The following is a 12,855-nucleotide window of genomic DNA, read 5'->3' as shown; positions in this document are numbered from 1 at the left end:
GAGCTGGCCAAGATCACCGAGCAAGTCATAGGAAAAGTTAAAAATAGAGCTTGGTTTTCCTGTCTCCCAAGTCCTGCTGTATTTCCATGGGGGATCACTAGAAACGTGTGAGAAACGCAACTGAGAAATACTGCCGAAAATGATCATTTACTTCAATAACTCACAAAGCAGCTTCAGTGTTACTGTAATTGTGCACAGTGCCAGCGTATCAGTAATATTGTGCTCTGTCAGTTCCTAACATAGCTTGTAATTTAAGTAACTTTTTCCAACTTTTAATTACATTCCTGGGTAATACAGCTCACTGTGCTTTGTGCATACCTTGAGGGAGGTGCTATGGTCTGGTGGTTGCTGTAAAGAGCTGGGAATTAATTACAAAGGCCAGTTTTTGAGCTCCTCTGAAGTACTTGCTCAGCTGTCTAACCTTGGGGCGAATCACTCAAGTGCTTTGTGCCCAAGCAAACCCAGCTGTAAAGCATCTTGAAAACCAGATGCTGCCCGAGATTTAAACTGTGCGGGATAATGAAAAAGAGGCATAAAAAAAAAAAAAAAGTGAATTCTACAGCTCATTGCTCTTGGTATTGTTACAGAGTTAATCTGGATTTAATCAGTATAACTGAGAAGAAAATTTGACTTGGTACCCACAATAAAAACTCAAATCTTTTTTTCCTTTCTTCTCTTGACTTTGTGTCAAGCATCTTCCATCTAGAGGCTTAATTTTAAACCTTCAGAAGAATACGCTTTTCCCTGGCAGCTTGAAGATACTAATTCAGGATCGGGTTCTACAGGATGAATCTTTGATATTTTACACGATTATTTTTAGGCACTTAATTTGCATTGGACTCTTCTCCCTGCTTTTCAGGCCACCGTTCTCCTTCCCCAGCCCTGCTCAGCTCCGGTGGCCAAAGCGGTGCTTTCTGGTGCCTAAGAACTGCCTTGCTATTAAAAATGCCGTGCTCTGTCGTCTTCTGGAGATGGTAGGTCTGGCTTAAAACCAGTACCAAAGCTATGATGGGGCTTACATTGCTGGTGGGTGAACAAAGGAGATACTATACCCAAGTTTCTGTGGCAGAAGAAATGTTTACCACATGTCGGCATTTAGGAGAAGACTTAAATGTTTCGATATTTTTTGGCCTGAGCTAAAATGTAGATTTTTCCCCAGCAGTGCAGCAGGAATGTGGGAATACTTACTTACGCGGGAATACAAATGTGGAAATATCTATGTATACTTCCAAAGCAGGTTATTAGGTTATAAGAAGGAAAAAAAAATGTTTTTAGTCTAAGATAAACAAGAAACATTTAAAGACGTGAGACTTAAAGGAGCCATTTTATATACTAGTCAGGAAAGGCCTTGCATTTTTTTATTAATCACTACTGAAAAGAGAACATTGACACCTTTGAAATGAACTTTCTTCTCCAATAAGAAAGGATTAGAGCTGAAAGAGTAAGTTGCAACCATATTTAATAGGACTGAGCACCCAATTCTCTTAGGCTCTTTTGAAAACAAATGTTGTCCGCCAATTGTCTTCAGCAAATTTAGCCTTTATTATACGGTAGTAGAATGGTAAAATATTCAGTTGCTATTCAAAATTGGGGATAATTTTTCTGATATAAACAAATTTCAGTGTGTTTTGTGTGTCTCTTTTAAACTGTTTGCTCTATTTCATGTTAAAGATTCAATATTTGAGCCATGTTATTAGTTATTTAAAATATTGAAATTCTGTGCGAGTAAATGCAATACTGAAGTGCCAGCAATGAATAATGACACTGCTCAAATATCAAATTGCTAATAAACTGTAAGCTAAAGCACAAGTCCTGTGATATTGTTTATAGTCCCAGTATGGATGATCTAATATTCTCTTTCCTCCCTATTGCCACTTGAAAATAACTTAAAAAAATGTGCAGGTTTTTTTGTGCGATTAAAAGAATTTAAAATTAATCAGAACACAAGATTTTCTCAGATGACCAGCTGTGGAAAACAATAAATAAAACAGAAAGTGAGCTGCAGATAAAGCAAATCCAGGTGATAAGGAAAATCCTGAGTAGGCTGGTCGAAAGCAGGGACAAGAAAAATTTCCAAGCCCTGAGCTATATAAATACTCATCAGACTCCGTTTACATATTTGCTGCTCATGATGAGTAAAAGGTTGATTTAGCTCTGTATTGCTCTCTGTAGCCACAGCTGAGAGTGTTTTTCTGTATCCATCAAACTTGGATTTTCCCTGCTGTGCTCCTCAGTGTAAATCACCGAGCTTCACTTTATTCCGTGGTCCTGGGAGTTTCTGGGATGGTCTGTTTAAAAAAAAGATTGCTGCATCATGACTTTTGCATGGTCCAGCCCCATTCCCTTCCGCTCTCATTAAGAACAGAATGATGGATGCTTCGTGGTGTTGCTATTGCTGCCATAAAACTGGCCAGACCACAGGATACAGCTTCAAATACCGTTGTTTGTACGTGCCGAGACCCAATGCAGCGAGATGCCGCCAGTGGAATATGTATTGACAGACGGGTCATTTGGATGAATTGCGAGGTATTGAGTAAAGTCCGGTCTTAGGGCGAATAACAAAATGATAAATTCTTGAAGGCAGGAATTTCAGGCATCATAAAACCTTTCCTTCTTCAAAAAGAAAGATCCAATGAGTTAAATCGACTTTGTGTGGAGGCAGTGTTTCTTACACACGGCATCTTGTACTTGAAATCTAGCTAGTTTGGGAAAAAAAGCTAAATAGTTTCAGGTCACCTCTCTGCTCTTGATCAGTACAGTCTATTTTTTTGCAAGTTTTACAGTGACGCTGTTCTATTTTTTCCTCCTTCTTTGCCATGTAGGAAACCTACACAAAAATGAGAAGCAGACCATAAAGAAACTGCCTACGAAATGCTGCTAAAGTGTGTGTCTTACCCTCTAGTCATTCTCAGTAATAGTTCATAGGAGTTTTAGGAAAAATAATGTAAGCAAACAGTGATTTTTAAAAAATCTGCCTTTAAAGAGACACTGTAAGGCTAAAGCTTGCATATAAACAAATCTCTCCCCACATTGCTAAGAACCTTCTCTAAACTACAGGTTAAAAGCTGTCTTTTAATTATTAGTTATCACTATTTATCCTATTCATTTTCTTTTTGCCTTTATTTTTCTAGTCTTGGGCCAACTAAGTAGATCTTGCAAGTTTTGCTTGCTCAGGATAGCTCGTGTCATTCTCCTGGCCTCTTGCCATGGCTCATTACCTGTGTTTGGGAATACTTCCATCCCCAAGAGAAGTCATTTCTCTTAATAGTAAGATTTAATTATTTTTATTAATAAAATCTACATTTTAGGCCTAAACTATTTGACTGTGTCCCTTTTAAAAAGGAAACAGGCTGGGACAATCTATTTTTTAAATCACAGTTTCTAAATTCTTGCCCCAAAGAGCACATTCAGTAAGTCCCTTTTGCTGAAGGAGTATAGGATTTTTAAGGAAGAGGCAAAGACAAAATGAAAGATCCTCTTGCACAACCTGACTGTTGAATTTTGGAGATGCTCCTTAATACCAGCTTGCTTTCTTGCCTTTTTTTCAGGGGTGTGGGAAACAATTTCCGTCGGTTACATCAAAGCGTAGTGCCAGATTTCCCTTTGGAGGTCAGAGCCTGTTTCAAACGTCTCTTTAAGTCCTGCATATTTGGCGACTTGGGTCGGACGAGGTGGAGGCCTCTTCGCTTCTCTCCGTTGCAGCTCCCGATCATCCTGCTGACCTCCTGGCACAGCTGCTGGAAGGCTTCATGGACGCCCTCGCAGTTCTCCCGGGCTGACACCTCGTAGTAAGTGCCCCCCAGTTCGCCGGCCAGCTGGAGTCCTTCTTTGGAGGACACCTGCCTGGCTCGCAGGAGGTCTCCTTTGTTGGCCATCAGGAGCAGGGGGATGTTAGCATTCGGGTGGATCTTGCGGATGTGCTGGTGCAGGGGTCGGATGACTCGGTAGCTCTCGTAGTCTGTGATGGAGTAGACGAATACAAAGCCATCTGCCCAGTAGATGGAACGGTTTATCTGCTCTTGGCAGCAGATGCTCTCAGTGTCATCCTGCCGCCAAAACCAAGAGGTGCGAGATTAGACAACTGAGGACAGGGAGCAGACAGAGCAAACAGTCATACAGCTAGTCCGAGCTTTGTTCTAATGTGCGGCTGTTGCTCAGCGTACAGACAGAAACCTCCCCAGTTGCTGGGAGATGCATCAGGGACAGAGCAAAGTTCCCCTGTGTGTCGACAGCATATGAAAGGTAAGCAGTACGGGCAGGGCGAGGGGTCAAAGCCGCGTGGTTAAAAAGAACAGAACAGCCAAAATATCGATATCTTTGTATGGGTTCATTTTGTGTTCTATTGCAGTGAATCAGTGTGACAGTAAGCTGCCTTTTTACTGTGGATAAAATCGCGATTGGCGTGATAAGAGCATTAGAAAACCTGCCAACTTCAGCAGGCCAGTCACACTAGTGCAAGGGAAGGGTCGTCCCCCCAAGGCATTTTTCTTAGGGCTTTTTCCAGTTCGGTGTTCAGTGTCTCCATGGACATGGGTTCTCGCTAACTCTGTTAGGTGAAGCCTGACAGGTTTTACTGCTATGTAGTTCTCCAGCTATTCAGACTCAAAGTTACTTTGAAAAAGTAATTTATAACAAATGACTAATTACTGGACCTGAAAATAAAGTGAAATCTCTGTGTTGATTTGTGGGGCTGGAATGGGCTTGTGTTACTCTTTTGCTTGTCACATGTTTGATCCATCCCTCACCGCTGCGAATCAGACAGCCATAACACTCAGCAGCGTGGGGAATATAAAACTGAATACAGTACTGTCGGGCTTGAAAAGACATCAGCTCCCTTTTCAAGATGAGGCTATTTTCAGCTATTCCTCTCCTCTTTGTTGTCCATGCTGGCCTGCTACTCAACTAGATAGGGAGATCACTGTTGCAGTTACTGCCAGTAGGCTTGGTTTGATAAGAAGTGACGTTCCTGTCAATAGTACAGGCTCTCCGGAGCCTTGTAATTTCTTCCAGATCCAACAAGGCACTTCTTGTTGAAGTCAGAGGAAATTAGAGGCTCTTGAGTCTTCTCAGGGGAGTTCAACATCATGAATACAGAGCCCATCTTTTTATTATTATTATTATTATTATTATTATTGCTAAATTCTGTTCTAGAAATCTTCGTCCACTTCAGCTGGACTTAGGACAGGCATTTTAAATCTTCTCCAAAGCCCATTAATGCCCATGAATGTTTTATCAAATGATTATTGGCCAACATAAATAATTTGCCCAGTAAACAAGTCAGTCAGCTAACTGACTACAGAGAATTGGAGTCTCTAGAACAGACCCAGCGTAACAAGCTAGATAGCTTCTTCCTAAAATAAAACAGGCAACTTTTCAGATGCTTCACCATCATTAAAACATTTTTCTATCATGCATGCATGACGCCATGTAACCACTTATTCCTAAGGCATAAAACACCTGGAAAAGCATTAAGAGGTTTTATAACAGAAATTTAGTTTGTCATAGGAAAGAGCAGAAAAATAACTGTTTGGTAAAAAGCTAGCCGTTGTTCAGTATTAGTTAGGGAAAGTTACAAGAGTAAAATATATATTCCAGTATCTAAATATATATTATTAACATATATATGCATATTTTTATATATTTAAAATGTGCAGAAAGCTGCCATTCACATTCATTTTAACAGGATTTGTTTGTGCTCAGCAATCTCCCAAACCAGATCATTTTTATATAAACACTTATATACAGATTACAAAGCCTAACCTCAAGAAGCAGAGGCTGAAAAGAATGAGCAGAACTGATTGGTTCTTTTATGGTACGTCAGACAGTTAAAAAAAAGGGCTACAGACAAGATCCTTCTGCTGGAAGAGGGAGACAGAATTTTGGAAGGCTTAGAAGTCCTTGGAGTATAAATTAGGCTTACAACTTCCAACAAGAGTTTTGCTAACTAACTGCCCCGTGTACATATTTCAGTGTTGGCAGTAGAGGCTCATCGTGCCCAGCAGTTCTTTGCCCTTGCCAGCTCAGAGTAACATAATGCTAAATCTTGGTTTTCTTTTATTAGCAGTGAAATTGTTCAACAGATCATCCCTCCTCCTGCCCCCCAAAAATTCAGCGGAGTCGCACAGGGAGCCAAGAGAGAAGAGCCTCACTAGCAGCCTTGCTTGAAAGGTTAATGAGAGCGAACTCAAGCGAGGCCAGGGCAGGCTGCGCCAAGAAGGGCACTCTGCGCTGTTGCTGTCTGGGTTGTATCCAATCTGCAGCTAATTAGCCGCCCTTCACGTCCCGCTAGCCTCTGTTCACCCACAGACTCCTTGTATGGCGAAAAGGACCTAATTGCTCTGGCAAGCGTTTAAAAATATTTTTGGAGAAGATGCACATTTAGAGAGGCCTAATGAGCAGAAACGCTCAGTGACTCCAGCTAGGCCCACCCAGCAGCGAAATGGATGGATAATCCCCGATGGAATGCTTTATTCAGGAAAATCAAAGGCTAATGGGCTACATTTTCAATGGAAATCTCTGCCTGAGAATGAATTTTGAAGCACACAATCGCTTGCCATGAAGAGTTCAAGCAGCAGTGAACCACCTAACAAAACCAGTTATCTCTTTGCTCCTGTTTCTCTCTTAAGCATTAACGTTTCCGGTGCGGCTAGAATCCTGAGGGATTCCACATGACTTCCTCCAGAAACCGCTGTCCTCAGCCTGCAGACGGCAAACAACTCTCTCTTACTTAAGGGCCTTAGCAGAAAATCCAACCCATTCTCAGTCTTAACTGAGCTCTGTCCCGGAACAATCCCTTCAAGTGATTTGAGATACATCATTTGATACAAACAGGGATTCAAGATAAGATAAGCACATCTGTGAGAACTGTTGAAACAGTGCAGACCTTTGACCGGGACAAAGAAACTGAAGCTCCTCCTAACTAAATTAAAACTAGTTTCTGACTACTAAAAACCACAGCTGATGGCATTATTGAATTTTGAAGAGCTCTGGCTACAGCCATGGTACTTCAGGGCACAATCATATCAAAATAGGGAAACTGGAAAATAAAACTACATTTGGTGTGAAAGAGGGAATGAAATTCCTTCACTCCCTCCTTCCTCCCTGGGCTAGAACAGAAAGGGGATTCCCTTTGCTGTGTGTTTATCTGCCATTCCCAGTTGTGCCTAATCACCGTCAACAGCTTCTCTTGCTCCGTCCTCTCTCAGCAAGCTGGCATAAAGCCTTTGTACTGTTAAATCCCACTTGAATATTTGGAGGACTTCCATGGCTGCCTTTGTTTGCTTTTTAGTGTCCAGAATGAATGAGGGGTCCTCTGCTCTGCTCTGCGCAGACCCTTGGCAGCAGGGTCAAAGCCTCCTGCCTTCCACTTAAACTCACTTCTAGGCATCAAAAAAAAAAGGAAATAGAAACCTAGGTTCGGCATGTAAATCAGATTTTCAAAAAGAGACCTCTTAATTTTTGGATCCAGCTTCAAAGAATATTTATAGACAGGTTCCTAGCCAGGTATTAAATCTAGAATATCTTAAACACTGATTGAAAGAGGCATATGGATAAATACTAGCACCTGAGAAATAAGAAATGAGTAAAATTTAAAAAAAAAGTAAGGAAAGCGCTGAAAAGCACCCCATGAATGACCCCTTGGAAAGAAGCATCTTTCTACAGAAGATAGAGTCTGGTGCATAGGAGGGTCTCAAATGAGGCAGCTGGGCCTCCAGGCAGGTGCGAGTTTTGTGCCATGCAGAGACAGAAACTATTTGACAGGAAATAAAACAAGCAAGGAGTTGGCAGGAGCAAGCCAGCCTATGGTTTCACTGCTATTTAGGCTTGGGGTGCAGTAATGTATTTGAAATACATTCCTTTTAATTCTGACTTACTCTTAAAGAAGCCTGATTTAACCTCTTCAAGGACTCATTTTGGCAGGGCTTTAAATGCCCGCCCTTGGCTTCATTTGGGTTTGAGCTCACATGTATTTCTGCTGATAAGTAGTTACTTAGAGATGAACGTGTTGGCAAAAACCAAACTGTTTTGTAAAGTACTGATGCATTAAGCAGATATTTTACCTCCAGTGAAACAAAAGGTGTGTCCTGCACCTGTAGGGAGATCTGTTCCCCGTCTATGGTGAACTTCCTTGAATACAAAGCACCTGGTGGAAGAGTAAGATCGTTAGAGCCAGTGACTGTAACAAAGAAGAAAGAGGGCATAAAGTCAAAATGGAAGTGCTGCAGTCCGGGTTTTTGAGCCTTATGATACGTAGCTGCTTATCTAAAAGTGAATGGCACCACTGCAGTGTGTGGCTGGTTACTAAAATAAAGTGGTTTTGTATTTGCTATGTGATTGGATGGGTCCACTGCATCCCTGGGATAGTATCTGGGAAGGGTGGTACTATGTATTGAATCAAATACTTAGTTACAACAGGTACAAAAATCCCATTCAGGTTTTTGATCCATAGTGTTACCTTTTTATCATGTTGGCTGAATCTCAGCCTATGATATCCGGATACTTAATGTAAAAGGTGAGCTGTTTCTTACTGTATTTTCCTGTAAGTTTAAAAACAAGAGGAAAGTGTTGCAGTTTTGGACACAGCCTGGATGATTATATACAGAACACCCAGATGCTCGCTGGGATCTGTAGGACCTTAGCAGTCAAAGTCTGGTTTGAAATCCCCAAAGACTGGACAGTTTGACTCTCAGCTCTTGTTAATCCAAATGAGTGATATTCAGGGGCCAAGTGCTGCTTCAAAATGTCTAGGATTGCCCAGCGCTTGTAAGAGCTTATTCTGGGTTTGAACATTATTTTGTTACTGGAGTGCAGGCTGAGCGTCAAAGAAAATTGAAGTTTTGATCTTACGAAATATCCATTGTTTTAATAAGGATAGCTTCAGAGGTTGATGTCCTCCTCATTTTTCTTTAGAACTTAATCCAAGTCACGTGGCTTTACAAAGAAATGCTATATCCACAGCTGTTGTGTGTGACCTTTTAACGTTGTCCAAATACAATTGTTACTGCTCCTGCTAGAACAATGTGCTTCAGCTCAGACCTGGAGAAATACCGTCTACTGGAGAGCAAGGAATTCAGATCGCCAGGGAGGTCAATTAGTGACAACGATGCCATCACTTCTGAGGATTAACCCTATAAAATGTGGTTGAAGGAAATAGGTGGTTTTATTTCAATGGAAAAGAAGCTGAGCTCCTAGAAACATTCACAATATAAGGAAATTTGCTATGGCAAAGTTTGCTGCGTCTCGATCCAACATTCCCATATTATGTTTTAATACCGCCTCTGTGGGGTGGTATAGCTCTTCTGGGATCTTTTTTTTGAAAGCACGTCAGATCTTAAGCTGGAAAGATGGTACTGTTTTATGGGGAAGACACTACCCCTGAACCAAGACCAGACAACACACTATTCCTACTCTGTAATGCATCGCAGAAAAAAGAGCAGGTGCTTCCAGCCACTGATTTTGCTCTGCCTTATACCAAACTGAAGGAAAAGCATGGCTGAATGATCACAAATACAGTACAACCTGTTTCATTTTTGTGGTATATTTGTTTCTTCTACAGCATGGCTGTTGGGCTGGTAGGTCACGGGAAAACCGTGTGGTTCTCCACAGCGTCTCTGGCAACAATCCCTTGCAAAGCTCTGAAGTCTAACTTGATGTAGTGTCTCTCATAGAAAAGGTGAAGGAAAAGAAAGAGAAATAGTGCAGGCAACCATCCAGGTTGCATCGGGTCAGTAAGAGGGAGCTGTATGGAGAAGCTTCCAGGCTGTATTTCATCAGACAGGCAGAGATCAAAGGCGTCTTGTACTACTATCTCCATTCCTAACTCGTCATTCTGAATTCAGCCTGTATCTCCAAAGTAATATCCAAAGCAATCACTGCTTTGAATCCAGTCCTGCTTGACCCCAAAACTGTGAGACGGCCTACGTGTGGGATGTGCTCGTAGGTATGAGCACAGTGTACAAAGATCCTTTCTACAATGGTAGCCAGCACGGTTGGCACCTTGCGCAGAACAGAGGCTATGAATTAAACAGTTGACATGAACGCAGTCTTTGAGGTGTCCTTACAGGTCAGGATTAAACAAGAAACAAAGTAGAAGGAGTTTGCATGGCCACTTTGCTTATGTCATGGAAAGAAGACTTAAATTTGGCAATCTCCCTTGGCATAAAAACCACTGAAAAAAAGGAAGCACTCAGAAAAAGTTCAGAGCTGCCTTTTACGCACTTTGGAATTCCACTGCCTTCCCAGGGCTGCAGAGAGAGAGCAGCACGGGGCTCCTGCGGTTTCATCGATATGCGAGTTGTTCCTTGAGCCTGCCTTTTAGTATAGGTTTGTCCCCAAGCAGACCTTTTACTCTGATCCTTTTCCATCGAGTTGGGAAAAAAAATGGCTGAAAGGATCATAAATAATGAGCCTTTGATTTATTGCTTTTGTAGCTTGAGGCTATTAACTGAAAATATGCACCTTATGGACATCTCACACTGCTTGGCTTTCCTGTAATATGCACCAGTCACAGAACAGATTCCATTTCAAGCTATCTGCAATACCGCGGTAGAAAGCAGACTCACCAGTATTGGCTTCATAGTCTCCAATAAATCTTTTTGTGAGAAAGCGCACAACCAGGGCTGTAAAACAAGGAAAAAAATATGGGTCTTTAATGTGAACCAAAATCAATCTTTGAAGAACACATGTAATACCTTACTGGAAGAGTTAGTGTAATAGGAAATCAAGTTAATCTTGCTATTGCTCACATATTATTCTCCAAACGCCTCTCTCTGCACTCAAAAAAACAGATTTGGGGCCAGGCTGTGACATCCTAATGCAGAGTTTTGGGCAACTTGTATTGTAAATGGTCCCTTAGATGCAGTTAGGCTACTCAGTGTGGGTTACGGAGTACTGTTTGTTATGGCTGCAGATACAACAATCTGACCTTTGATATAAGATAATTCAGGAAAAAAATGACAAAGCAAACTCTTACAATCCTGAAACTAATCCCAGTACCAAATTTAAGATGTCTGTGTCATGTGAGAAATAAGACTGATGGATGTAATGGTTCTTCCCAGGCTTAAAGATCCTCAGTTGTCCTCATGAAACACATTAGTGATACCTAATCACACCCACCAAACAAACTGCATGTGCTACACACACAGGGTCATGCTGCGGTGCTCTGCGCCTTCTTTTTCATCTTAACCAGTGGTGCTTTTATACACTACTGGATTAGAACATTTTCCTTATTCTTGATTTCTTATAAGACTTAAAGTCCCTTCATGGTAATAGGAACTTATATTTCTATAATGTCCTCATCTCAGCAGATCCGTAATCACTTGCAAAACTATGCAGTTAATATCTAAATAAAAAGCTTCTGCAAACAGCTCTATCATAGGCTTTTTTTATAAAATTCATTTTTCTCACAATAGGTACACAGTCACCTCTTGGGTACCCTTAAATGAAATGGAAAGTGTAGGTATCTTCAACAAGTTACTTAAAAATGATGTGAAAATGTGGCTGCTTCAAATCCAAACAACTAAATGTTTTCCTGAGTGCTGTGGAACCTCAGATGTAGTAAAATAAAACCTGGCCTTAATCATTTCTGAAATCATAAACCATACATTCAAAAGAGATAGCGCTTACTTTATCCTTTAGCTTCCTTTCTTCTCCTCTGCTTTAGAGAATAATATGGAAAAATACATTTTGGACACTGTTATTTGTCCACAGAGCATAAAACATTTACAACAGGAGAGTAAAAATCCCCCCTCCCATTTTTGGATGGTAAATAATTTGCCCAAGACTACAGAGTATCACTCGTGAGCTCCCAGGACAGTGCCCCGTCCACTTAACCGCTACCTCGCGTTTGATCCAAGTCTGTACGACCAGCCAACCTGCCTTACAAATTATCCAGTGCGTTTTCAAAACAGCAACTTCAAATCTTTCAGCTGCTGTGGTTAAGAGTTTACACAGCCTTGGGTCTATCGGAGCTGGAATTAGCCGGAAAGCACATGCAGGGAGCAAACAGCATGGAAGCACACCTGCGGACTTACCTGTCTTGCCAACGCTACTGCCACCCAGCACCACGAGCTTGATGATTTTGTTGGGCACGCAGTCTAGCACGGGGTACTCGGGTATGGGAAGCAAGAGAAAGTTAGTAGAATACTGTGACATAGTATCCTGGGAGATGAGACGCATGCCAGAAGCGAGAGCTGATCAACTGCCGTGCGAGCTGGGGGAGAGAAGAAGGAAAACAGCTTCTCCGCGTCTTTTCTTGGCTGTAAATCCTTGGACAGAGACGCCTTTTTGTTTCATTTAAGTAGCTTTCCTGAGGAATGTTGGAGCGCCTGGCCTCCTCTTCCCGATGCCTCTGCTCAGACAGCGACTTTGGAAAGCAAAGGGAAACTTTTTGATCAACCCCCGTGAAAACTGACTCCTCCATTCCCCAGCCAATCACAAGTGAAACCATGACATTCCTCCGGCCGGGCACCGAGCGAGCGTGTGCCTCCATGAACCACGCTCGCTCGCTCGCCGCTTTATCCGCCCCGCTGCCTCTTTTACGGGCTGTCCCTTGGCTCTTGGCTAAAACGAGATCCTTCTGGTTTTCAGCCATCACGGTAGGGTTTTCAGCAAAATACAGTCACCCGATGCCCTGCTCTAATTCCTTTTTGAATAACGCTGTTCTGCCTGTCTAGTTCCTCTGCGTTTTCAGTTGCTTCCAACGCCAGGCTCTGTTGTTCTCCCTGGCCTGTTGTGTCCCGCGGTTGGGCCCCTTCAGAGTGCTGAAGCTGATGGGACCCTTCATGAAAATAAACATGTATTTTTTCCCCAGTTTTCACACAGCAGTGGATTATCCCAAAATGCTAGCTCACATTA

General features: G+C 42.0%; 1 protein-coding gene and 1 long non-coding RNA gene across 2 annotated transcripts in view; one reads left to right on the top strand and one right to left on the bottom strand.

Moving 5' to 3' along the window:
• LOC106489854 (uncharacterized) overlaps nucleotides 1–1,181 on the top strand; it is a 34,301-nt gene extending 33,120 nt beyond the window's left edge. The window contains exon 4 of the long non-coding RNA XR_010885582.1: nucleotides 860–1,181. This is a non-coding gene — a long non-coding RNA (uncharacterized lncRNA). The remainder of the gene's footprint in view (nucleotides 1–859) is intronic.
• A 261-nt stretch (nucleotides 1,182–1,442) lies between these two features.
• Nucleotides 1,443–12,618, bottom strand: LOC106489853 (ras-like protein family member 11A-like). The gene is made up of 4 exons (XM_013949116.2): nucleotides 12,033–12,618; nucleotides 10,563–10,619; nucleotides 8,061–8,143; nucleotides 1,443–4,046 (listed from the first exon to the last, which is right to left on the bottom strand). The coding sequence occupies exons 1-4, from the start codon at nucleotides 12,175–12,177 to the stop codon at nucleotides 3,579–3,581; spliced, it is 753 nt and encodes a 250-aa protein (XP_013804570.1). The 5' UTR covers nucleotides 12,178–12,618; the 3' UTR covers nucleotides 1,443–3,578.
• Nucleotides 12,619–12,855: the final 237 nt, after the last annotated feature.

The sequence above is a fragment of the Apteryx mantelli genome, chromosome 13 (assembly GCF_036417845.1).
Source record: "Apteryx mantelli isolate bAptMan1 chromosome 13, bAptMan1.hap1, whole genome shotgun sequence".
NCBI lineage: Eukaryota > Metazoa > Chordata > Aves > Apterygiformes > Apterygidae > Apteryx > Apteryx mantelli.
Note: the sequence above shows the minus strand (reverse complement) of the source record. Positions and strands in the feature narration are given on the sequence as shown.

What these genes read in the sequence shown, in the direction of transcription:
- LOC106489853 (XM_013949116.2), bottom strand. Translation starts at nt 12,177, where the DNA reads ATGCGTCTCATCTCCCAGGATACTATGTCACAGTATTCTACTAACTTT. An exon ending in CAGTAGCGTTGGCAAGACAG is followed by an intron (nt 10,620 to 12,032) that starts GTAAGTCCGCAG and finishes CTTGTTTTACAG; the next exon opens with CCCTGGTTGTGCGCTTTCTC. An exon ending in CACCTTTTGTTTCACTGGAG is followed by an intron (nt 4,047 to 8,060) that starts GTAAAATATCTG and finishes TTTTGGCGGCAG; the next exon opens with GATGACACTGAGAGCATCTG.